The sequence below is a fragment of the Hyla sarda genome, chromosome 2, assembly GCF_029499605.1.
Source record: "Hyla sarda isolate aHylSar1 chromosome 2, aHylSar1.hap1, whole genome shotgun sequence".
Taxonomy (NCBI): domain Eukaryota; kingdom Metazoa; phylum Chordata; class Amphibia; order Anura; family Hylidae; genus Hyla; species Hyla sarda.
Window position 1 is genome coordinate 359,095,493 of NC_079190.1, and position 27,676 is coordinate 359,123,168.

At 42.8% G+C, this 27,676-nt stretch overlaps 1 protein-coding gene across 3 annotated transcripts in view; it reads left to right on the plus strand.

The window, feature by feature from the left end:
- Positions 1 to 27,676, plus strand: part of LRIG2 (leucine rich repeats and immunoglobulin like domains 2) — an 88,250-nt gene that overhangs the window by 32,924 nt on the left and 27,650 nt on the right. For 2 of the 3 annotated variants that reach the window (XM_056558311.1, XM_056558309.1), the window contains exons 2-8: positions 6,256 to 6,327; positions 8,650 to 8,724; positions 9,952 to 10,086; positions 15,087 to 15,230; positions 19,020 to 19,163; positions 22,195 to 22,338; positions 23,184 to 23,327. In XM_056558311.1, the coding sequence (XP_056414286.1) occupies positions 6,256 to 6,327; positions 8,650 to 8,724; positions 9,952 to 10,086; positions 15,087 to 15,230; positions 19,020 to 19,163; positions 22,195 to 22,338; positions 23,184 to 23,327 (858 nt within the window). The remainder of the gene's footprint in view (positions 1 to 6,255; positions 6,328 to 8,649; positions 8,725 to 9,951; positions 10,087 to 15,086; positions 15,231 to 19,019; positions 19,164 to 22,194; positions 22,339 to 23,183; positions 23,328 to 27,676) is intronic. The other variant, XM_056558310.1, reaches the window with a different exon arrangement.

The following is a 27,676-nucleotide window of genomic DNA, read 5'->3' on the forward strand; positions in this document are numbered from 1 at the left end:
CCGCACACACAGGGACCTTATCCTTAGCCAATCAGTGACCTGGAAAAGAGACGAGCAGGGGACTAGGTATGACCCTGATGATATCTTTTCACGTTTCAAGGAGAAGGAAAACATTGCAGTTTTATTTATTGCCTGCGAGAACTGCCATTGGCAAGATTTGGAAAGCCATTCATGACAGTACACCATTGTGCAACATGGTTCATGCTAAAATTGATTTTGGCATAATGCATACAAGTAAAGCTAGATCACATGGCAGGGGTCGATTTTTACTGTTTTAATGCTTCAGCATAGTGATCTAAATTGACAACCTTTTGGGCAGTGTTTCCCAACCAGGGTGCCTCCAGCTGTTGCAAAACTACAACTCCCAGCATGCCCAGACAGCCTTCGGCTGTCTGGGCATGCTGGGAGTTGTAGTTTTGCAACAGCTGGAGGCACCCTGGTTGGGAAACAGTGCTTTAGGGTATATTCACACCTGGCCTGTTGGATGTACAAAATTGTGCAATTCAATGTCTGTTCCACACAGCTCAATTGTATATAGTTCTTATTTGTTTATTTTTTATGTGGCAGGCTTCCAACAAATGTTACATGTGGATACAGATTTTTCAGTCCCTGTGTGAGAGATCTGCACCCTCGTCATTCAGTGGACATAATCTGCCACAATTTAAATGCTGTGGATTTTAAAACCCAAAATAATAATCTGCCACTATTTAAATGCTGTGGATTTTAAAACCCAAAATACATACTTTTTTTTTTTTTTCTCCCCCAGAAACATGTAAGTTAGGTATAACATTTTTGTATAACATTTACATGCATTTCCAGAGATATTTAAAGGGGTACTCCGGTGGAAAACCTTTATTTATTAATTTTTTTTTTCAATCAACTGATGATTTTAACTTCTATTAAAAAAATCTTAATCCTTCCAGTACTTATTAGCGGCTGTATACTACAGAGGAAATTATTTTCTTTTTGGATTTCCTTTGTCTGTCCACCAGAGTACCCCTTTAACCACATTTTGGGTATTCTAGAAAATGACCATGTCTGAAGGGGTCGTCTGGCACAGAAACAACTCCATAAGCTACTTCTGAAATCAGTTTCTTCCATTCACTTGTGTGGGTGTAAGCTTTAATAATAAATGCTTCCCATAGACAGCACGGAAAGGGTTTTGCAAATACTGTAAACATTGATGTGGTGCAGATGATGTATAAGGGAGTAAAATTGACACTATGTGCTACATTGCAACATGTCCGAATGGGTTCCTCATAGATATTTTGCCACAATTATGTTATAATGGGTTTAATATTTCATTAGGAGACCATCTCTGCTGGGATTCGGGGGATATCGCATAGATCCAGCGTTTATTTTATGACATCATTCCTGCCGACCTGGGTGGTGAAATATTAATGAAGTCCCTTCAATTACAGCATGTCAATAGACAGTGGTGCAGACAAGGATCCATTTGCTCCTTTTGCACACATTTAGCAGTGGCATTTAATTCTGCTGCCCCCTCTCTCCTCGCCATATAAACAAACCACATTTGCATTAGCAGTGTGTGAAAGCAGGAAATGGCATGATGACTGTTTCATTAGGTGACGGAGAGGAAGAGCGAAATCCCGGGTCGCAGATGTGACACATTCTCCTTACTGCTTTACCGAAGACAATAACAGCATAAAAATGACAGCAGCAAAACATTGCGCTTATGAAAGCTGAATACTTGCAGGGTTTGGATGTTAGTGCGTGGTGTTGGGTAAGGAATTTGAGCAGAAAATCTTACCCATGTGAATTTATAACCTACCACGAAAACAAACAAAATATTTCCAGTCTTCATTTCTTAAATCATTAACAAAGTAAAAATCCCATAAGGGCCAAATTAACACAGGAGTATTACAGCCACATGTGTCTATCCTGGCCTAACTGAGCTACAGACAGACTTACAGGATAGAAATGTACGCCAAAGATGTCATCATAGGTAAATGTACATTATACAGCAGGAGCCTGTATTCAATATGAGACACAAAAATACAGGGGGACAAATGTGCCCACTGTCCATATCTGTAAGACCTGCAAAATAATTATCCATATATCCCTATACCATTTTTTCCGTTCGTTTTAGTATAAGATTTCATTATTTACTGATGCTGTATAGTTTTTTCAAACCACAAACAGAAAAAAAATAATAAAAAATTATCAAAATATGATTGAAAAATGAAGTACATTTTTACATCTAATCTTAATTTTCAGTAAAGAATGTCTTTTAAATGTCACCCTTCGGGTAAGAGCCCAATGCACATTGCTATACCAGCCTTGCATAGAGTATTGCTTTCACTCTCAATAAAGACCAATCCCGGAAAGAATTGATGTATTGCACTTCACTAAGTTGTATAGAACTGTTATAACGCACCCGTAATCTGCTTTAGGGGCATGAAAAGACCTACCTTATCCTTTTTACATATATTTTTTTCCTTGTGAAACAAGCAAATGATTCAGCATCACTCTATGCAAAATAGCTTTAAAGGGGTTCTCCGGTGCTTAGACATCTTATCCCCTATCCACAGGATAGGGGATAAGATGCCTGATCGCGGGAGTCGCGCCACTGGGGATCCCCGTTATCTTGCACGTGGCACCCCATTTGTAATCAGTCCCCGGAGCGCGTTCGCTCCGGGTCTGAATAGCAGTGACCACAGGGCCGGCGGTGTGTGACGGGAGGGGGCGTGATAGCTGTCACGCCCCCTCCCATAGGCTTGCATTGAGGGGCGGAGCGTGATGTCACACGGGGGCGGAGGCGTGACGTCACACACTGCCGACCCCTTGATTGACAGTAATCAGACCCGGAGCGAACACGCTCCAGGGACTGATTACAAACGGGGTGCCGCGTGCAAGATCATGGGGGTCCCCAGCGGCGGGACTCCCGCGATCAGGCATCTTATCCCCTATCCTTTGGATAGGGGATAAGATGTCTAAGCACCAGAGAACCCCTTTAAAATGGCTTGCTCTCTAGTGCGTTTTATTGGAGGTAGCTTCCCTGCAAATCAATGCTTGATTTCTTAACCTTGAAACATGACATACCGGAAACTCCTTCGAAAGGAGCATCGTTTTACCCTTTATCAATTTTTTACAGGGTACTTGTCACTTAGTGTTCTTGGATCACCTTACAATGGCACATATAAGTATATGGGAAGCTGTTCATTAGCATTGAAATACCTGGTTTTGCCTTAAAAAAGGGTATTCCAGTCATAGACATCTTATCCCCTATTTAAAAGATAGGGGATAAGCTGTCTGATCGCGGGGGCCCGCCGCTGAGACCCCCTTTCGTTTTCCATGCAGCACCCGGCATTCTGTGCTGAGCTACTGCTCTAATCTCGGAAACCTCTGAGTTTCTGGGATCGTAGACGCCACGCCCCCTCAATTCATGTCTGAGAGCAGGTGTGTCGTCATGTCCCCAATCTTGGAAACTCAAAGGTTTCCGAGATTGAAGCTGCAGCCTGGCACAGAATGCTGCTCTGAGATCGCGGGGGGTCCCAGAGGCAGGGTTCCCCACGATCAGACATCTTATACCATATCCTTGGGATAGGGGATAAGATGTTGTCTATGGCCGGAATATCCCTTTAACCACTTAAGGACATAAGACATTCAGCAAATTTTTCATTTTCACAGGTGGTAATAGGAAAAAAGCCCCCCATAATTTGTAAGAAGAAACGGAGTTAACATTTTGGGAGGCTTTTTCTCCTATTACCCCTTGTGAAAATGAAAAATTTGGGGTAACACCAGCATTTTAGTGAAAAAAATCAAATTTTTCATTTTCACATCCAACTTTAGTGGAAATTTGTCAAACTTTAGCAAAATATTTCCTTACTCGAGAGAAATTGGGTTACACATTTTGGGGGGCTGCTTTTCCTCATTTTACTATTTGTAAATATTCAAAAACTGGGTCTACAAGAACATGTTAATGTAAAAAATTTAGATTTTGAATTTTCTCCTTCACTTTGCTGCTATTCCTGTGAAACACCTAACAAATTTTCTGAATGTCTTCTTGTATACTTAAAGGGGTGCAGTTTTTATAATGGGGTCATTTATGGGGAAGGCCCTTCAAATCCACGTCAAAACTGAACTGGTCCCTGAAAAACTCAGATTTTACAAATGTTTTGGAAAATTGCTGCTCTGTCTTCCAAAAGTAAAAACATGTCAACTTTATGATCCAAACATAAAGTAGACATATTTTATATGTGAATCCGTTTATAATTTATTTGGATGGAATGTCCATTTTCCTTACAAGCAGAGAGTTTCAAAGTTAGGCCCCTTTCACACTATAAAAATTCATCCGTAATGAACGTCCGTCATAAAAACCTTGAAAATTGTTCGTTAGAAAATCCCTAACGGCTGTTCGAAAATCCCATTATAGTCTATGGGATTTTTCTAATAGCCGTTTTAACACGTTATCGCCTGTTATTAATAACGGCCGTTATTTTGTGACGGGCGAATGAACGGAAGAAATGGTGCATGCTAAATTTTTCATGACATTTTAGCATTTTTCACCAAGAAATGCTGCAAGTATCGACGAAAGTTTACCACTATGTTAAAGTAGAATATGTCACGAAAAGACAATTTTGGAATCAAATTCATAAGTAAAAGCATTCCAGAGTTATTAATGCTTAAAGTGACAGTGGTCAGATGTGCAAAAAATGCTCTGGTCCTTAAGGTCTTAATGGGCTTGGTCCTTAAGGGGCTAAGGATTGCGTAGATCATACTTAAAGGGATAAATGGTGGAGTGAGTACTGTATTTTTCGCCATATAGGACGCTCCGGCATATAAGACGCACCCAATTTTAAAGGAGGAAAATCTAGAATACAGTGTAAAGTATAGGACAGTGATCTTCAACTAGCGGACCTCCAGATGTTGCAAAACTACAACTCCCAGCATGCCCGGACAGCCAACGGCCATGCCAGGAGTTGTAGTTTTGCAACATCTAGAGGTCCACAGGTTGAAGACCACTGGTATAGGAGGTAATAATCACGTGTCCCCGCCGCTCCGGACACGTCAACGCTAGTCACCGCTGCGCTGGATGTCGCCCTCCATCACTGTCGCCGCGTCCCCGCTGCTCCCGAGCGTCTCGGCTGCCCGGTATCCTCGCTCTCCGTCGCCGCCATCATGTCGCTACGCACGCCGCTCCTATTGGATGACGGAACGGCGTGCGCGACGGCGTGATGACGACGGAGAGCACCGGCCATGCAGGGGATCCCGGCACGGAGCAGACACCGAGGAGGCAGGTAAGGTCCCTCCCGAAGCAGCCGGGTTAGTGTCACTTTCGCTTCAGATGCGGCGGTCAGCTTTGATCGCTGCGTCTGAAGGGTTAATACAGGGCATCACCGCGATCGGTGATGTCTTGTATTAGCCGCGGGTCCCGGCCGTTGATGGCCGCAGGGACCGCCGCGATAGCACAGGGTTTTAATGTGTATTTGCCGTATAAGACGCACCAACTTTCCCCCCCAGTTTTGGGGAAGAAAAAGTGTGTCTTATGCGGTGAAAAATACGGTAATTGCATGACCATAGCATTAAACTGTTGAAAGGGAATCCTTCACTTTGAAAATACATTGCAATCTGTAGGCAGATTGTTACCCTGTTTCCCCGAAAGTAGGACATCCCCCGAAAGTAAGGCCTATGTTACTTTACCAGGACAAGCTGCATGCTGGTGTCGGGCAATGGGTGTGGATGTGTGAGCAAAAAATAATATAAGACACTGTCTTATTTTCGGGAAAACAGGGTAAGGAGCAAGCTGAGCTGAGCAGTGGTTTTATGGGAAAAGGTCTAAGACTTGTCACTACTTCATGTAAGCCTCTGCTCATACTCAGTGATTGATAGCTATTTGTGTATAAGGGTGCGTTCACACATGCGTATTTTTGCTGCAGATCTGCAGCAGATTTGCTGCTGCAGATTTTTCTGCCCATTGACTTCAATGGGCAGCAAGATCTTTTGAAGCAAATCTGCAGCAGAAAATATGCACATGTGAACGCACCCTAACTGTGCATATAAAGAGAGCTGTCAATCATTGAGTAGAACCACCCACTTACTATTTAGCCTAGAATGAGCAGAGGTTTACATAAATGAGTTATCCTTTTTCCCACAAAACAATATATCAGTCCTTCTACCCTGTAATCTGAAACTGCAGGTTGGACGGCATTTGCAAAGAGACAGAATCCCTTTAAATAGATTGTTCTGTATCTAGAACAAATGACTGATTTCAGCTTTCTTTCTTACCTTCAGGGAGATCAGCCACAACTGGTTGACTTTATCCAACAGCAGCCTGGTGCCCGAATTATATTCTCTGCAGGAAGTGTAAGTGTATTATCAGTTTATTATTTCTAGCCGGCCTGGGTGATAGTAATATAGCTGTCTGAGGAACATGTTTTGGTTGTGTGAAAACGGTCATGTTCACACTAGCATCATGGCTTCTGTTTGGAACCTGCGGAATCCATTTTTGGTGACGAAAATGGCAAATCAGAATGGATCACCTTTTACTGCAAAGTTTCTAAACACTTTTTCACAGTTGTGAAGTACATAAATAAAAGTAGAAATACAAACAAAAATCCTATTAAACCGCACACAGATATGTATTTTCTAAAAGTAGATAGCTGGCACACCGAAAATGCAACCCTAATGTTGACATTCATGGACAGCCACAAAGCATAATGTTTTGTAAGAAAACAAATATACAGTGATCCCTCAACTTACAATGGCCTCAACATACAATAGTTTCAACATACAATGGTCTTTTCTGGAACATTGTAAGTTGAAACCAGACTCAACATACAATGTACAGACAGTCCAGATCTGTGAAACATGTCAATGGCTAAAAGAGCTGACCAATCAGAATGGACATTTGACTGGTAAAACCCCTGTATTACTGAAGTGTATGCACTGACTGGTGTCTGGTAGCGCCCCCTACTGTATAGGCAGGTATTACATGTTCTGTACTAATTTTAACCTGTGCCAGGGTTAGCTGCTCCTTTGGACACCAGGTGAGGGCGGCTCCATTTTACTTTTTTAGGGCATTACGTGTACTGTACATGACCGTGAAGAAGCTCCTGTCCTCTACATAGACCAGTGTTTCCCAACGAGGGTGCCTCCAGCTGTTGCAGAACTACAACTTCCAGCATGCCCGGACAGCCAAAGGCTGTCTGGGCATGCTTGGAGTTGTAGTTTTGCAACAGCTGGAGGCACCCTGATTGGAAAACACTGAAATACAGTGATTTACAGCTCCCAGCAGATCTGTCTTTTATATGTAAGGATTTGCTTTATCTATATTAGTTATCTACTTATTTTTGTTTAATCCTGACTTTTTCCTATTTTGGATGACATTTTGGTGGCTTCAGAACCAATTACCAGGTTTCCATAGAGTTATGGTTTCAACATACAATGGTTTCAACATACAATGGTCGCCCTGGAACCAATGAATATTGTAACTTGAGGGACCACTGTATAGTCTTACAATTTCATGTTTGTTTACCCAGTAGGGCTCCAGATGTTTTTAAAGTCTGTCAGGTATTTCTGCAAATAGAATCAGAGGCTGAATTTCTGTTTACTGACTTGGGAGTTTGCACATCATGGATCTGCCTTTGTCCCACTTGACTTTACCACTCAACACTACACATGTCCATAACTCGTATGAACAGTTTGTGTGAAAAAGCAGCCATGTTTCGTTTTTTAAAGGAGTACTCCGGTGGAAAACAAACTTTTGCAAATCAACTGGTGTCAAAGTTAAACAGATATGTAAATTACTTCTATTTAAAAATCTTAACCCTTCCAGTATTATCAGCTGCTGTATGCTCCACAAGTTGTATAGTTCTTTTATGTCTGAACACAGTGCTCTCTGCTGACATCTCTGTCCGTGTCAGGAACTGTCCAGATTACAAGACAATCCCTATAGCAAACCTTTCCTGCTCTGCACAGTCCTGACATGGACAGAGGTGTCAGCAGAGAGCACTGTTGTCAGACTAAAAAGAACTATACAACTTCCTGTGGAGCATACAGCAGCTGATAAGTACAGGAAGGATTGAGATTTTTAAATAGAAGTAATTTACAAATCTGTATAACTTTCTGGCACGAGTTGATTTGAAAAATATTGTTTTCCATCGGAGAACCCCTTTAATCTTGGATAACTCCTTTTATATTCGCTCACATTCACTGATACAGACCAGTTTCATATGAAACCAATTAACCATGCATTATTTTATGCATAGTTTGGGGATGTTCATATTGTATACCTATTAGGCTAAGTTTACATTGCCGTCAGACTCCGCTATTCGGAGTTTCGTTGGCAATTCTGTCACAGCGATGGGAGTTTATGGAGAAAATAAAGTGCATGCACTTTTTTTTTTTTTTTTATTCTCCGGTAAACTAATGGATCCCTGACGGACCCCATCCAAGTGAATGGTGTAGATTGTAACCAGGCAGTGTCCGTTGTGCTCTGACCCATTTCAGGGTCTGTTCTGCGCAAGAAAAAAAAAAACAAACGGACCCTGAATGGGACGGACGAGAATGGCAATGTGCATTTAGCCTTAGCTTTGTTCTATCTTAAATCTTCTTGCTTAATATTCAAGCCGCCTTTTTCTTCGTTCTGAATGTTATTTGCTTTAAATTGTTTGTTTCATCTTGTAGGAAAATGAATTATAATGAATTAACTGCAATTCCCCATCTTGGAGAACCAACCGCAAACATCACACTCCTCTCATTGTGAGTATACTTTACACATTATATTTTATGCATGAATATATGAAAGCTGCTGATGTTAATATACAGTGACACCCCCCCCTTCCCGACCTACGATCATTTCAACATACTATGGCCTAAAGCAGCATAAACATACAATGCTTTTGTATGTCGGGGCCATCGCATAAACGGCTGCCCGGCAGTGCAGACAGTTTCAGCTGCCACCAGATAGCCGTTTACGGTGCTCCATCTGGTCCGCTGACTATCACTTACCTGTCCTCGGGGCTCTGGCGTGTCCTCTTCGAGATCCCCTGCATCGTCGGCGCTCTCCGTCGTCGTCACGTCATCCAATAGGAGCGGCGTGCATAGCGACGTGATGGCGGCGACGGAGAGAGAGGATCCAGGGGAAGCAGAGGCCTTGCCGGAGCATCGGGGGCACCCCGGGGACGCGACGAAAGCGATGGAAGGCGACATCCCGGGCAGCGGTGACGGTCCGGAGCGGCAGGGACAGGTGAGTACAACTTCCTCTACCAGTGGTCTTCAACCTGCGGACCTCCAGATGTTGCAAAACTACAACTCCCAGAATGCCCGGACAGCCGTTGGCTGTCCGGGCTTGCTGGGTGTTGTAGTTTTGCAGCATCTCGAGGTCCACAGGCTGTAGACCACTGTCCTATACTTTACATTGCACGGATCCCTCAACATACGATGGTTTCAACAAACGATGGTCCGTTTGGAACGGATTACCATCGTATGTTGAGGGACCACTGTATATCAAAATAATATTTTCCACATGTCACAGAGACATGTTAAGAGTTGATTGGTCAGGGTCTGTGTGTCCAGACCCCCAAAGATCTTTAGATATAGTCCGGGAAAGTGTGTAGCTGAGAGATTCATTCCCTGGCTCTCTGTCTTCTCCATCTTGCCGCACTAGACAAACCCCATAGACTTATTATAAAAACTCATGTGTTTGGGGATTGTTGAGTTTCTATGTGAAATCTCACAAAAAATCCCTATGAAATCTGAAGCTTTTGAACATGACCTTATGAACCATTGACCTGTTCTAGAGGCTTATTTTAACTGCTGGAAGAGGTTTCCTGAACAGTATACAGAATGCTTGTTGAAACATGCTGCCAGTCTTTCTCTTAGTAGGTTAGTTAAATATTAGCTTTGTATGATCTCATGCAGATATGCATCTTTCACTGACTTGCGTTAAGTGGCTATTGTTTCTAATATGTTTTTCTTCCCAAATAGGGTACATAATAAAATTTCTGAACTGAATGGAGATTTGCTTCAGCAGTATCTATCTTTGGAAACCTTGGACCTCAGCTCCAATCTCCTCACTGAAATAAAAAGCATGTCCTTCCCACGAATTCCTTTAAAGCATTTGTAAGTAAATTATTTATTATAATTATTTATTTTTTTGTCATTATGTTTTGAGACACTAAACCACCAAGATGTTTTTAATCAGCTTGGGTGTCTTAAAGCTGCATACATTAATTTCACTCTCTATGTAGAAATAATGATGGCACTGGCTCAATTCAGCAATCTTCATTTATTTACAAACAGTCCAGTTAAGGATACAACATGGCCAATGGGCCGTTTCACACTACTCTGAGCGTTTAGTGGAGACCTAAGCCTTCGGAGTAGCATGAAGCGACCATGTTTGTAAATAAATGAAGATTGCCGAAAATTGTATATTGAGATGTCATGTTCAACGCTGTACATTATACTTTGTGTTGTACATGGCATCTCAATATACACTTTTAGTGATTGAACCCAATAATACTATAGCTTTAGATCTTTTTTGGTCAGATCTCCTATCTATCGCTTCTGATGCATATCATACAGGTCTCACTCCTTAGACTGTGGTGGTTTGGAGAAACGGAGCCAGCTTACTCAAAGATTACCTGGGCACGGCTAATCAACGGGGGTTAGCTCCGCCCCTTCTCAACATCGCCACTGCTACATATCGCTGCCATGTGCAAACGGATAAAAACTTAATACGGGGAGCTGTTTCGTTATCCCTTCACATCCTGACAATAACCATTGAGAAAATTATTCTTGGTATCTTTTATATCAATGAGGCCCACCCCTTTAGAACAACGTGACAGATAGGGATCGACCGATTATCGCGATTTTGGGCGTCATCGGTATCGGCAATTACCTTGCCGATAATCTGATAATGCCCGGCTCCCCCACGACCCACCGCACTGCACCCCCCACTGCACCGCCCCGGCCCTATTGCCTCCCCCATCCCCGGTTTTCTAATTACCTGTTCCCGGCGGCCGGGGTCCACGCTACTTCTGGCTCCTGCTGCGTCCTGTGTTACGCTGTGCACTGCGCAATGACGAGTGACGTCCTCAACGCCACTTCACAGTCAGTGTGCACAGTGACAGCTCAGGAGGACACCACCAGAGCCAGATGTAGCGTGGACCCCGGGAACAGGTAATTATAGAACCGGGGATGAGGAGGCAATGGGGCGGTTTTGGGGGGGGGTTGGGGGTTGCGGTGGCGGTGATAGGACTCAGGAGGACCCCCGGACAGGCAGGGGGAGAGAAGCGGGTGGCGGCGACTGCCCATGGCACCGCTAAAGCCGCTGCAGTTCATTGATTTAAAGCGCCCACTTTAAATCAATGATCTGCGGGGGGGGGGGGGGAATAAATAGCCGATAACTTATAAGTTATCGGCTATCAGCCCTAACCTCCACAGATTATCGGTATTGGCCCTAAAAAATGGATATCGGTCGATCCCTACTCCATATCGCTTCTACATTATCTTCACCCGGCATCTTCCAGCTGCGATACTCCTGCTGACTACGGCATTATCTCTACGGACAAAACGCACATAACAGTTAAATTACTGTAACACTACAACAAAGCACCTAACCAATGTTTTCTGCAGTATTTAATATGTGACACAGCACTAGTGCCATAGTCTTTTAACATGTTTGTAATTTTATACAAATTTTGTCTATTTTTAAATGCAGCTCTATGCATAAAATGGGTCGTGAATTACCTAATTGACGTGCCCTTTACAATGACACCATGAGGATATTTATTGTTTGTCTTGCTGTCTGTGTATGCAATGCAGAAACGCTTTGCTGTAGTGCAAATAAACCTGATTTTTAAACAAAAATCGTGTGTCCTCACCATTTCTAACTTTTTGGACCAGCACGTAGAAGCTCAGTCTTCCTACTCTCGATCAGTATGTTGGTGAATTAGGAAGGAGGAAAGATTTGTGGGACAAAGAGCAGAGCTTTAAAAGGTTAAGGCTCCACACAGCTAGAGTACATGAGGATCTATGAGCACTGTAAAGTTTTTATTTGTAACAAGAGGTCAGCTTTAAAGATTTTGTAGTTTACTACACGCTTCCAGTGTCTGCTGGTACACAATTGGAGTTTTGAATTCATGAATAATCTTTATCAGAAATTTTAAAGTACACCATAGAACTACTTTTTAATGTGTTATATATCAAGCAATAAGTCTATTATCTATAACTCAATATGCTTTTAACAGTTAAACATCATAGGCCATGCTGCTAAATGCAGCAAACATGGGCAGCAAAAAGCCTTAGTGCCTGGCTATATGGGATCATCCAGCCACAAACTGTTAGCACATGAATCTGCAATGGTTAGGCTTCATTCAGATGGTGGTTTTTAGTTAGTAGCAACTCCTGTGGGCAATACTAATAAGGCAAATCCAAAAATAGGTTTCTATAAAAAAAATCCTGTAAACTAAAGCTCATTATCATGACCGACGGGGTGGACAGGGAGAGTGAGCCCTTAGCTGACCCTAGAAACACTCTCCCTTTCTTCTTGCCCATCTGCCCTAAATGGCAGATCGCCAACCACGGTGCCGGTCCTTTCCTGCGCTAAAGTGCATACACAATTACTGAACATAGTCGGGAACAGGTCAGAAACATAATGGGGAAAACAACCAGATAAACCAGAAAGGGTGTAGATATACAAACAGGGCAGGATATAGCGTACTAACATAAAGTTCAGAAACCAGAATCAGGATAAACGGCAGATATGAATGAATGAACAAGACTAAATATGGAATAAGTATACAGCAGAAACTAGGAGATGCAGGGGATAAACTGAATGTAAAACCCTAAACAGGTCAGGAAACCTAGAACACAGTTCACACTGGAAACACTGGACTGAGCAAACAGGAATATAACAAAACCAAACTCCAAACATGGAGGAATACAGGTCGGGATACCAAACAGAAATAATACATAAAAACAAAGTCTGAACATGGCCTAAAATGGAAAAATGCAAAAAAAAAAACAGACATTACACTCATGTAATTTCTTTACACTTCTGATTTTGCTGTTGTGAGTCTCAGATTAACACCACTGTTTAAGTTACTTGATGAAAGATCAACAGATCCATTGGAAATTACTGAATTAAGTTTGTATGACTCTCAATTTTATTCAGTGCACGGTTAGTTCCTGTAAAGTTTTCAATATGTTGTATGTGGCCTTTAAAAGGAATGTGTTATGCACAGTTGGTTTCTCCTTTCCCTGTGTGTATTGTAGTCATTCCACTCTAATCAGTCAAAATAGGTGCTTGTTCTTTTCCTTTTGCATCACCAGACTACATGTAAACATTGAAGAAACAAATGTTTCTGGGCTTTGGTCCTAAAGATGATTGACATAATTCCCCCTGGAAGACACAACAAGGTTGTCACACCCTTGGAAAATATGGGCCTGCTTTAAGTTTCTGTGAGGACCTTCAAGGCAGACTTTTTACCTCCTAATCCCTCTTTTCTTCTAGACAGGCTTTTCGGTGTCAGTGAGGCAAGGGAGGAGGGGGGGGGGGGGGGTTGGTTCTTGATAGTGTAAGATTGACCTCATCTGTCAACTAGCGAGGAGAAAAACTAGGTTATCAGTGTTTTGTTGGAAAGCTTGATATTGCTTGTCAAATCTTACAATAAAAACTTCTAATAAAATCACAGGTGACTGGGGTCTCTAGTTAAACGGTTTTTGGAAAACATCATAGCTTTTAGGTATTCAGAAACCTCTACTCAACCAGAAAGTGTGTGTTGTTCTCTAGATATGTTGTACAGTTGTTTTTAAAAGTTTGCATACCCTGATAGAAATTGTGAAATCACCCCCAATGGTCCTTATCAAAAGCTTACATACCCCTAGGCTAAGTTTCGGTTTTCTTTCTGTCCCAAACAAATACAAGAATAAAACACCAGAAAAAAGGATGCAGTAGGGATGTAAAAAATTGTATTTAACAAAATTTCTATTTTTTTAGAACAACATTTCTATTTTTTAAAATGGGACCAATTTATGTGGGTGGGCAGGGACCTAAAAATGTAGCTGACAATATTAAAAATGTATAAAAGGGCCATTTAATTGTAAAAATAATGAAACGTTTTATTAGTAATGTATTTTAATTGTGTTTAATAAAGTTTTTTTTTTTTTTCCTTTAATTTTTTAGGTAGACTGTTCCATGCTGGGAGTAGTAGTACCTGCACTAATAGACAGATCTTCCCGGGTGTCACTCCTGACGCCCGATGCGATTGTCCTTTATATTGCGGTGATGTGACGCGGCTTTCTACAGTGCTCGCATCTTTGCTCTGAACTCCGGGCGGGCCAGTGATGTGAATAGAAATTCACATCACTGATTCATATTTGCCGCCCAGAGTGGTGATTGACTGAATTTCTATTGAGATCACTGGCCGGCCTGGAGTATAGTGCAGAGATGCGGAGCGCAGGAAAAAGTTGCTCCGCATCTCAGGGATGAAGGATGACTGCAGCGGGTGTCAGGAGTGACACCCACTGTTATCTATCCTTAAAGGAGATATCCAGGATTAAAAAACTTATCCCACATCCTAAAGATAGGGGATAAGTTTCAGATCGCGGGGGTTCAACCAGATCTTCCACCAGAGAGCATGCGTCGACCACCGCACGAAGCGGCGACCGACATGCCCCCTCAATACAGTGCTATGGCAGGTTGCTGAAGGCAGCGCTCCGGCTCTGCCATAGAGTTGTATTGAGGGGGGGGGGGTGTTTCGGCCGCCGCTTCGTACGGGAGATCACGGGGGGTCCCCTTCCAATGGTTATAGCGGAGAATGATGAGAGGCTCATTCTTCTGACCTGGATATAATCGAGCAAAAGATTGCACCCTGTCATTCATGCTAAAGAAGGCAGTACACTCTGTTAAGAACTATGGGTATGCAGACTTTTGTACCAGATTATTTCATTTTGTTTCCTTGTTTAAGAATCGTGTCATTTTGTTATAACCTACAGTTGAATAAGAAATAAAATGTGTTATGCCTGGTTTTAAACTGTACATATATCATAACTGTATATAGTGTCATTGACCCAAACAATCTTTTTATTTTAATTTTTTTCTCCCCCCTCCTCTCTAGGAACTTGAGCAACAACAGAATTACAACTTTGGAAGTTGGTGCTTTTGACAACTTATCTGGATCCTTACTAGTTCTGAAGCTAAACCGTAACAAAATCAGTGTGATTCAACCTAAAAGTTTGAAACTTCCAAATCTGCAGCACCTGTAAGTGCAGAGTCTTCAGCTTCTCTTGTTTTGATGATGTTGGCATTACTCCTGGATCATCTGGAAGACTTTCATACCTCCTAATAAATACTTTTCTTGCTGCACTGTATGCTGAGCAAATCGGGAGATTTATCAAAACCTGTGTAATGGTGCAGTTGCCCATGGCAACCAGTTTGCTGCTTTTATTTTTAAGAGGCCTCTTTACAAATAGAAGAAGCAATCTAATTGGTTGCATTGGGCAACTGTGCTGCTTCTCTGCACAGGTTTTCATCCACATTGCATAGAATGGAAGACCATTCTGCATGCCGCAATACAGGATCTCTTTTTAATACATGTTTTACATTTATTTTATCAAATGTCTACAACCCACCATATTTAAATGTTGGGCCGAAGATATGGCTCTGGTTTAAAGCGCAACTGTCACCACTGTACAGGTAGGGAGGTGCAGTTACCATTGCATAGAGAAGAATGTGCAGTGAATGCGGGTGCTTTTACTCACATTTGCCGCGGTCTGTAAAGGAAAATTCTTTATTCTAATGCCCGGCCACAGTTGGATGGGCCGGCTGACTCCCGCAGCAGCACGCCCCCTCTCCACCCCCTTTCTGCTCCTAGCATGGAGCGCTGCACGTCAATCATGCAGGATCAGCAAGATTGACATTGCTCCATGCTAAGAGCAGAGAGGAGATGGAGAGAGGGCGTGCCGCTGCAGGAGTCAGCCGGCCCATCCAACTGTGGCCGGGCATTAGAATAAAGTAAGAATTTTCCTTTACAGACCACGGTGAATGTGAGTAAAAGCACCCGCATTCACTGCACATTCTTCTCTATGCATTGGTAACTGTACCTCCCTACCTGTACGATGGTGACAGTTGCGCTTTAATAAATGTCTCTTCAAAGTGTGCAGCTGCATCAAGGGAGAGCCGACTGTCAGACAACCACTGAGAAGGGACAGGCATCTGTAGGTCTTTGCTTTATTTCCATATGATGCGTGTATACAATTCAGTAAGCTAGGATGATTTTTTTTTTACTGTGTATGTCTTGACCATCACATCAAATTTAATGATCATTGGAAAGCTGTAAAAGAAATACATGAAGTAAAAGGTCCTCTATATTTATTATTTTTTGTATTGAGAAAGTTGAAGTTCTAGGCTCATATACAGGACATAGCCTTAGGCTCCTATTGACCCAATGCTAACTTAAAGGAGTACTCAAGTGGAAAAAAAAAAAAATTCAAATGATGCCAGAAAGTTAAACAGATTTGTAAATTACTTCTATTTAAAAATCTTAATCCTTCCAGGAATCATCAGCTTCTTTTTACTACAGAGGAAGTTGTATATTTCTTTTCAGTCTGACCACAGTGCTCTCTGCTAACACCTCTGTCCATGTCAGGAACTGTTCAGAGTACACGCAAATCCCCATAGCAAACCTCTCCTGCTCTGGACAGTTCCTGACATGGACAGTGGTGTCAGCAGAGAGCACTGTGGTCAGATAGAAACATACAAAATCCTCTGTAGTATACAGCAGCTGATGAGTACTGGAAGGTTTAAGACTTTTAAATAGAAGTCCTTTACAAATCTGTTTAACTTTCTGGCACCAGTTGATTTGAAATTCATTTTTCTACCCGAGTACCCCTTTTAAAGAGTGTATCTTTGGCCTCTGTCAGAGTGGTATGCATGAACATACTTTCTCTTTTACTGCTTAGGTAAGTGTAAAAGGTTGCACTTCCCTACACAGTGGGTCCCTGGAAAAAAGTATTCTGTTTTGTTTGCTTGATGGCCAAAAAGGGACATTATGCCACTGTATGGCTATACAAGACATATGGTAGGGGTATATGTTGGAGAACACGTGTGACATTTACCTCCAATGTTTAAAATAATGCAGTTTGAAATTAGCCTTATTTTATAATCAATTTCTACACTGCTCATAAAAATAAAGGTAACGCTAAGATAACACATCCTAGATATGAATCAACTAATTGTATGAAATACGTTCGTCTTTACATAGTTGAATGTGCGAACAAAATCACACACAAATTATCAATGGAAATCAAATTTATTAACCCATGGAGGTCTGGATATGGAGTCACACTCAAAACTACAGGCTGATCCAACTTTGATGTAATGTCCTTAAAACAAGTCAAAATGAGGCTCAGTAGTGTGTGTGGTCTCCACATGCCCGTATGACCTCCCTACAATGCCTGGGCATGCTCCTGATGAGTTGGTGGATGGTCTCATGAGGCATGTCCTCCCAGACCTGGACTAAAGCATCCGCCAACTCCTGGACAGTCTGTGGTACAACGTGGCGTTGGTGGATGGAGCGAGACATGATGTCCCAGATGTGCTCAATCGGATTCAGGTCTGGGGAACGAACGGGACAGTACATAGCATCAATGCCTTCCTCTTGCAGGAACTGCTGACACACTCCAGCCACATGAGGTCTAGCATTGACTTGCATTAGGAGTAGAGATGAGCAAAGTTACAGTGATTCGATTCGTCACGAACCTCGCAGCTCAGCAGTTTCTGACTTTAGCCTGCATAAATTAGTTCAGCTTTCAGGTGCTCCGGTGGGCTGGAAAAAGGTGGATACAGTACTAGGAGATTCTCTCCTAGGACTGTATCCACCTTTTCCAGCCCACCGGAGCACCTGAAAGCTGAACTAATTTTATGCGGGCTAAAGTCAGCAACTGTCGAGCCGAGAAGTTTGTGACGGATCGAATCACTGTAACTTCGCTCAGCTCTAATTAGGAGGAACCCAGGGCCAACTGCACCAGCATATGGTCTCACAAGGGGTCTGAGGATCTCATCTCGGTACCTAATGGCAGTCAAGCTACCTCTGGCATGCACATGGAGGGCTGTGCGGCCCCCAAAGAAATGCCACCCCACACTACTACTGACCCACCGCTAAACCGGTCATGCTGGAGGATGTTTCAGGCAGCAGTACGTTCTCCACAGTGTCACCAGACTGTTACGTCTGTCACATGTTCTCGGAGTGAACCTGCTTTCAACTGTGACGAGCACAGGGCGCCAGTGGCGAATTTGCTAATCTTGGTGTTTTCTGGCAAATGCCAAACGTCCTGCACGGTGTTGGGCTGTAAGCACAACCCCCACCTGTGGACGTCGGGCCCTCATACCCCCCTCATGGAGTCTGTTTCTGATCGTTTGAGTGGACACATGCAGATTTGTTGCCTGCTGGAGGTCATTTTGCAGGGCTCTGGCAGTTCTCCTCCTGCTCCTCCTTGCACAAAGGCAGAGATAGCGGTCCTGCTGCTGGGTTGTTGCCCTCCTACGCCCTCCTCCACGTCTCCTGATGTACTGGCCTGTCTCCTGGTAGCGCCTCCATGCTCTGGACACTACGCTAACAGACGCAGCAAAACTTCTTGCCACAGCTCGCATTGATGTGCCATCCTGGATGAGCTGCACTACCTGAGCCACTTGTGTGGGTTGCAGACTCGGTCTCATGCTACCACTAGAGTGAAAGCACTGCCAGCATTCAAAAGTGACCAAAACATCAGACAGGAAGCATAGGAACTGAGAAGTGGTCTGTGGTCACCACCTGCAGAACCACTCCTTTATTGGGGGGTGTCTTGCTAATTGCCTATTGTTTCCACCTGTTGTCTGTTCCATTTGCACAACAGCATGTGAAATTGATTGTCAAATCACACTGTCCACTCAGGAAGCAACACTGATTCACAGAAGTGTGATTGACTTGGAGTTACATTGTGGTGTTTGTGTTCCCTTAATTTTTTTGAGCAGTGTATAATGCTCATGTCAATTTTCCTCTGATCTTTGGCAGTGAATTGAGGCGGAATCGGATTCAGATTGTGGAGAGTCTGACTTTTCAAGGCCTGGATTCGCTGAAATATTTAAAAATGCAGAGAAATGGAATTAACAAGCTAATGGATGGTGCTTTTTTTGGACTGGACAACATGGAACAACTGTGAGTATTTTATTTTAAGGGGCAGTAAACTTGGTCTACATGTAGCAAAAAAGGTAAAATACACCACTACCCAAGAGTGTCACAGGATAGAAAAACAGGTTATGCTTTTCACTAAAATTTATGGAGTTTTAATGCTTCCTGATCCACAATCAGCTGCTTTTACACCCGACCAGCTATAAGATGGTATCTGAGGCAAATAGAACTGACATTCCCTTTTAAGTGACAAAAAGGCTGAGTTTACATACGTCCTGAATACGGCATAGGTAAACTCAGCCTAAATCATGACGCAACTTATGCCATAATTAATGACAACATGCATCAGTTATTTGGCATCCGACATCCATTGTCTGGTGCCATCCGGCGAATCCCGTCATCCAGCGTCCAAATTGAGATGCTGGATGATTGTGAACTGTCCCATTCAAATGAATAGGATCAGTTCTAGCACCAGTTTCCCTCCAGTGCACGCCAGAGGGAAACCGTGGTAGAAAACTGATATATGTAAAGGGTTCTGACCAGAGCTCAAGTCCTGCAGGAACTCATGGGAACGGAGTTCTTGCACTTTTTCCACAGCAGGGACGCAGTTCCCATTAGCAGGAGTCCTGCAGGACCAGCCCTTAAAGGGGTACTCTGCCCCTAGTCATCTTATCCTGCTCAGACATCCGATGCACGGAGTGAACTTCGCTCTGTGCCGAATGACTGGCGAAGGGGAGGGGGGGGGGGGGGGTTGCAGAAGTTTGTGAGGTCACGGCCATGCCCCCTCAATGCAAGTCTATGGGAGTGGGTGTGACGGCCATCATGCCCCCTCCTATAGCCTTGTATTGAGGGGCTGTAACCTTACGAGCCTCCGGCTCTGCACCCAACGCTCTAAACGAATGCCGGGTGCAGCAGGGAGAACACTGCAATAGGAGTAGCCCTTTAAGTGGAAATCTTGGGTGAGTTCCCACACTTTTTTCCCCAGGACTTGACCCCTGGGCCTGACTCTACTATGGTGAGAAAATTGCAATAGCATTTCAGACAGCCATGCACTCTCCATTAATTAGGTCGGTGCTGTTCCTCAGTATTTCCTTGCACTCTGACTTCTGGTTATGGTTATAGAGAAATGCCAGCAAAGATCAGCCCTGCTCTGACTAGCATTTTCACTGTGGATGTTCCAGTCTTGATTTGTAACCACACTACCCTGTAACCATTGATTATTTTACTTTATATATTTATAGGATGCAACTTTCATATACCGTATTTATCGGCGTATAACACGCACTTTTTAGGCAAAAATTTTTAGCCTAAAGTCTATATGCGTGTTATACGCCGATACACCCCCAGGAAAGGCAGGGGAAGAGAGGCCGTTGCTGCTCGCTTCTCTCCCCCTGCCTTTCCTGGGGTCTAGAGCCCTGCTGCCGGCCCTTCTCTCCCCCTGGCTATCGGCGCCGCTGCCCGTTCTGTCCCCCTGACTATCTGTGCCGGCACCGTTAGCCAGGGGGAGAGAAGCGGCCCCGACAGCCAGGGGGAGAGAAGCGGCGCCGACAGCCAGGGGGAGAGAAGGGGCAGCGGCACCCATTGCCGGCGACGCTGCTCCGTTGCCTCCCCCCATCCCCGGTGGCATAATTACCTCTTGCCGGGGTCGGGTCCGCGCTGCTGCAGGCCTCCGGCGTGCGTCCCCTGCGTCGTTGCTATGCACGGCGCGGCACACTGACGTCATGCGCCGTGCAGCGCATAGCAACGACGCAGGGGACACACGCCGGAAGCCTGCTGCAGCGCGGACCCGACCCTGGCAACAGGTAATTATGCCACCGGGGATGGGGGGTGGCAACGGGGCAGCAGCGCCGGCAATGGGTGCCGCTGCCCCTTCTCTCCCCCTGGCTGTCGGCGCCGCTTCTCTCCCCCTGGCTATCGGCGCCGGCAATGGGGCGCCGGCACCGATAGTCAGGGGGACAGAACGGACAGCGGCGCCGATAGCCAGGGGGAGAGAAGGGCCGGCAGCAGGGCTCTAGACCCCAGGAAAGGCAGGGGGAGAGATGCGGGCAGCGACTGCCTCTCTCCCCCTGCCTTTCCTGGGGGTGTATCGGGGTATACACGCGCACACACGCACCCTCATTTTACCATGGATATTTGGGTAAAAAAAAGTTTTTTTACCCAAATATCCTTGGTAAAATGAGGGTGCGTGTTATAGGCCGGTGCGTGGTATACCCCGATAAATACGGTATTTTGTAGCAAGTGTAGGTAGTTGGCTGTTAAGTGTCATTGGTCAGTCTCACTCATTGATTGGCATATTGGGAAATATTATTTTTTTTTGTCTTATTTTATTATTTTATAAAAAATAATCTGGGGGGCAAATTTAGCATTCAACTCCTGGTTCAGGTTGGCATTTCCCCTTCAGGTAGATTAGGTTTACATATTGACTCTTGTAATGTCACTCTGTATGCAGACCCAAAGGATACAATCTTCTCTTTAAAGGGGTACTCCACTGGAAAACTTTACATTTTTTTTTTAAGTAACTGCTGCCAGAAAGTTAAACAGATTTGTAAATTACTGCTTTTAAAAAATCTTAATCCTTCCAGTACTTATTAGCTGCTGTATGATCCACAGGAAGTTCTTTTCTCTTTGAATTTCCTTTCTGCCTTACCACAGTATTCTCTGCTGACACCTCTGTCCAGAGTAGGAGCAAATCCCCATAGAAAACCTCTCCTGCTCTGGACAGTTCCTGACATGGACAGAGGTGTCAGCAGAGAGCACTATGGTCAGACAGAAAGGAAATAAAACTTCCTGGGGATCATAGAGCAGCTAAGTACTGAAAGGATTAAGATTTACAAATCTGTTTAACTTTCTGGACCAGTTGATTTAATTTTTTTCCAGTGGAGTACCCCTTTAAGTCTTTGCTTAACCTAGCTTAAGACTTTTTAGTGTTATGAGTATGATTATCATATTTTAGTCGACTTTTTGTTATATTAGCACTTACATATGCATTAAATATGGCCATCATTTGCATTTTATCTTGCCCTATTAAGAGTAATTGTTCTGATTTTATCTCCTGCAGAGAGTTAGAATATAATAATGTCACAGACATTAACAAAGGCTGGCTATATGGATTGCGATCGCTACAACAACTTTATATGAGTCAAAATGCAGTCAATCGGATTAGCCCAGATGCTTGGGAGTTCTGCCAGAATCTCTTGGATCTGTAAGTGTTCAAGTTCATTCCTCTTTATACATATTTTTTTTGTGGGACATTATGCAAGATTCTTTCTAGCTCTGGTATTTTTCTTTTACTAAACCTGAGACCATCAATACCTATTCATAATAAAAGCATATGTTTCATAATTCTGCTGGGTTATTGGGGATTTAACCATCCCAGATCATATCACAGTGGTAGCCAGATTGCATTCTAGTACTTATTTTAAAAACCCAACTTTTTCTTTCTGTAGTGCTTGCACTTTTTTCTTTTTTTTATCAATCATTTCTATATAAGATGCTGTGATATGAGTTTATTAGCTGCGTTTGTGAGCGCTATTTTGCTTAAATTTATTTTCATTGCCCTGCTTTATAATCTTTTTTTTGTCTTCATTGTTAAAAGATTTTGAGTTTTGAGTAAATCAACCCTAAATATATATGCTTAATATAGAAGTGATGGATCACTGTTCACACTGTGTAAAATGTATGCAATCTCCGCACATCCGAAAAATCTGAGTGCTGGGACCACTCGGAAATGCGCTTGTTGCATAGACAGCAATACATTTGAGTGAAGACCACAAAAAGACAAGGCTATTCTTCTTGCAAACGCTGGAATCGGGAAACATCTTCTGCGGAAATTCCACTTTGTGAACAATGCAGCAGAATCCCAATGAAATCAATAGGACACTGCTGCAGTGGAACTTCTGTGCGGAATATTCTGGTGGAATTCCGCACAGGCATTCTGGCTGTGTGATACCCTTAATAGGGTAAACCAGCATCTCAAAATTATTAGTGTTGTCATTTTGTTCCATTTCTCAAATTTTGTCTTTTTTTTTTTTTTAACCCTTTCTCCAGAGACCTGTCGTACAACCAGTTAATCCGATTGGATGAGTTTGCATTTACTGGACTTGACTCACTAGAAAAACTGAACCTGGGGGATAACAGAATAAATCATATTGCAGAAGGAGTATTCAGAGGACTTGCAAATCTTGTGACATTGTAAGTGTGTATATTTTCTGCCTGTTTTCAGTGCTAGAGTTAAAAATGAATTACTCTTATGATTTGAGGTTTTCCAGAGCAGTAAACTGTTAAAACCTAGCAAGAACTGTAAAGATATGTGAAATATATATTCACCATTATTCATATGTAGTTCTGTACTAGACGGAGTACCTGTCACCAAATAAAACTTTTAATATAGTGTTCCTTGTGTAATTAGCAGACACTTTCCCATTCCCTTTCTTTTAAAATTATCAACATAAGTTTAAAATGTGATATAAAAAAACGTCCACTAGTTAGCTCGGTTCTGTTCCCTGCCACAATTAATACAGTGAGTTGGGTCTGCTCCTGGCCTGGCAGGAGACCAAACTCAGGAAGTGCTTCTGGCTGCACTAAGCTTGATAGCTGCACGGAAAGTGAAAGCTCCACAGATTCTCACAGAAAGCCACACAGACTGACAGCTGAAGGAGAGCCTCACTGAAATATGCACAGAGCTTGAGGTTTTCTATTCATCACAATGCTGCAACAATGTGGGGGCTGAAGTGTCCCCCCAGCAGGCTTCAGTGATGTCATTCCTGCTGGGAAATGCCCAATTCTTCTGGGAAATTGCATTATGCGATCAAAAAGAAAGGTAAGATACAGAGCTTTTTAAAGCTCTGAAGTAGTTTTTAAGGGCAGGAGGGATGTTAGTAGTTAGGAAACATAGCCTGAGGTAGTTGAGAACAGTTTATTTGGTACTTTTTAACAGCATTTTTCCCATGGGATGAAAACACCCTCACCTGAAGAGTCAGAATAGAGTTTGACTTAATAGCTGCAGCAGTGGTCCCCACATCCCTCTCTATGAAATTCTGTGTCCCATGCTGTCCACTTTTCCATTAATCAGAATGGACCCAATATTTCAGTAGGCACCGCAGTCCTTCCTTCTCACTCCTCTCCAGTAGAAGCAGCTGCTACATCTGCTACCCCAGTAGTTACAGCAGAATCTCAGTGACAGCTTCCAGTTCCTGGCAGTAAAGAGCAGGGAAGCTATTTTATTTTTGTTTTTTTTGTCCTGGTTTTTCCATCTCTGCTTTTGCATCATCTTTTGAGGTTTTTGATAATAATGAATGAAAACAGGAATGCACTTTATGTAGCTACATAACTGAGAAGTTCTGAGTAAAAAGCTGTTGAGGTATAGTGTCAGCCATTAGCCAGCAGGAAATGTATCACTAAGCCCTTGATAAACACTGTCATTTCATAGTTACACAAATTACTTATTCTGTGCATAAAAATAAATTATCCTCTTTCCTGTGTTTTATGAAGATCTATCTTCAATGTCACAGTACACAAAGCCTCTGCTAAAAAATTCCGCAGTCAGAACTGTGCTAGGGAGATGCAGGCAATAAAAAATAATTTATCAGGTAAAGCTGTCAAATTCTTTAGCATCGTGGTGGTTTGTGTATATGAAAGCAGAACGTCGACTCTTATGAAGCATGGCAACTGTGAAGGTGACAGTCCTGCCACTAATGAGCATCGGCACTGTCTGCATCCTGAACAGGAGGATTTTTTTGCTGCCATTTACCCACTGAAGAAATTGCTTTTAAGTACTTTATGTTTAGATTAAGAGCTGCTATTTTTTCGTGTGTGGATTAGCCAAGGTCGTTTTGTTTATCTATGTTCTCATAGACTTCAGTGCAGTTTGTGCTTTTAACGCCCTGTACTCCCAGTTGCCTGGAAGACGAAGACTGAGGCTTGACACCCAGCATTGGATTTATGATTACAGAGCATTATTCATTTTATTTAATATTTTATATAATGTAAGGTTGTCAACAAGGCCTAGCATGGGAGTTTTTATTTAATGGAGATGGCTGGTGGAAAAAAAAGTATCCCCTATCCGCAGCATAGTAAACAGTATACAGCAACAGAATACATGGGTGCTAAACACGTTGTTACATTAGTTAATTTGTTTCCAGAGAAAAGAAAAAAATATCGTAAAGAAAAATGGTCACCCGTTCACCCATATTAAACCCAGTACAGTGGGTTATAGTGCGGGTGAACAGGAGACCGATGCTGGGTCCCTAGCTCATATACGTATCTTCTGTCCAGCGCCAGGCCCCTCTGGAGATCGGCTTTTTCTGCTGTTAATTGCGGGCTGTGAATGGGCACTGGTCATGTCAGCGCCTGTGCCTCTGAGTGCTCACATGACCAGCGACCGTGAATATTCAAATCCAGCCAGCGCGCCTGCCTCCAGCGCGCAATGAGCTAGGGACCCTGCATTGGTTTCCTGTTCACCCGCACTATAACCCGATGTATTGGGTTTAGTGTGGGTGAATGGGTGACAGTGTTCCTTTTTAATATCAAGAACCACCTCCCGCTCATGCCAGTGACCTACCAGCATGCCACAGCTGGAATGACAATTCCACAAAGGTGTATGTGGTCACACAAAGAACGCCATTGGTCCGGTATACAAAAGTAGGTTTAAACTTTTATTTGCACCATAGAGTGAACATATGCATTGTTTTGGCAAAGTGCCTTTTTCTCAAGCATGCTTAATAAAGGCACTTTGCCGAAACAATGCATATGTTCACTCTATGGTGCAAATATGATTTTTGTTGAATACCGGACCTATGGCATTCTTTGCTGTGACCACATACACCATTAGGGTATATCTCCTCATATATCCAATGCAACATTTCATTTTAACAGTAGACCATACAAAACAAAAACAAAAAATGACTTGGTAGCACTAGTCACAACAAAAGAAAACAACTGTATGTAAAATAGTGTAGGCACCGCTTCCTTAAGGACTTATTCCATTTTAAGTCACCATGCAAACATTTGATTCATAAAACAAAACAGAACATATACATTGTTTCATATGGACGTCCCTGAACATATCAAACCCTTATGTTGCCTAAGGTTCCTCTTAGGTCATCGTTACACTACGAAGTTGTATATTTGAAACACTTCCATTGTTTTTTGTCTTTTTCAGGCTATCAAAGTGTGTGATATAAATTGAAATATTCAACTTTTGGGGTATGCTGGTACCTCCACTTTCTACACACCAACACACAGATCTTCTGCCATATCTCTCACTTGTGTCATGACCACAGTCCATGCAGGAGGTTCTTCTCTTCTCCTTTTGTAGTCCACCTTTAGTACAATGAGGGAGGTTTATGAATCATGCAGTGAACTACTGCTGGGTCTTCAGACACCTTGTGTGTGTAAGACATTTAAACTGGTTAGGCTTTGGTATTACAATTTTGGTCACAGTCCATGTGCACAACATATAGTGATTGCATAGAAAATTCTTTGTTTCCTAATTCTTCATCCACAGTTTTACCAGTCACCTCCCCTTCTATTTCCACTTAAGCTGAGAAAACTGTCGGAATTCCTTCATATTCTGTTAACCTTTGTGCAACCTCTCTAATGCAATAATTAAAACCAGTTTGGAAGAGTTCGAGCCTCATGAAAGGGAACAAGAATACATTAATTAGGAGCTTATTCTGTGTCTCAGGAAGGGCACAAGACAAACCATAGACAGACTATGCAGTTCAGGGTCATCAGATGTTCACAAGCAGGGGGGCCTCTGAGTAACAGGGCTCCAGTCACTGATGCCTATCCAAGCATGAACCAGGGGACGTTTACACAAGGAAGGGGAGTTTCTTCTCCCATACACAATTATTTAGTAAGTGTATTAAGTTAAGTGACAAGTCTTAGTTTCAACATATCCGTTCCATATTAAAGATACCTGAGATACCTCATCACCCAACTCTGAACAGTAAATTGTGTCAGTTGAAATAATCTTTCATCGATTTATTCAGATGTAATCTTAAAATGGCCATACTAGTTGGAAAAAATAAATGTTGAAAGTAATTTTTCAGGTCAAACTTAACGGATGATTTGTTTCAACTGAGCAACAGCAGGATGCCAACAAATGTTCTGAGAATGTACGCTTATCTTTCACCCGGTGTCATTGGTCATGTTTAGGCACTTTAACCCCTTAAGGACCAAGCCAATTTTATTTTTGCATTTTTGTTTTTTCCTTTCCATCCACAGACCCATATGAGGACTTGTTTTTTGCTTGATCAATTGTACTTTGTAAGGACATCACTCATTTTACCATAAAATGTGTGGTCCAACCAAGACTGTTTCTGGGATATGGAGGGAACTGACTAATCCTTCCTTACCTAGATTTGGGGCTGAATTGACCATGCTGCGTTTTTTAAATCCTTTTCCCCTTGCTATCTTGTGATTTTGGGCCTGATGCATCCTCCCTCTTATAGAGGGTTAAATTACTTGATGAGTTTTGGGAATTTGGTTTTATGTTTCATGCTATCCTTTTAGATACCATGCTTATGATATTCCTCTGT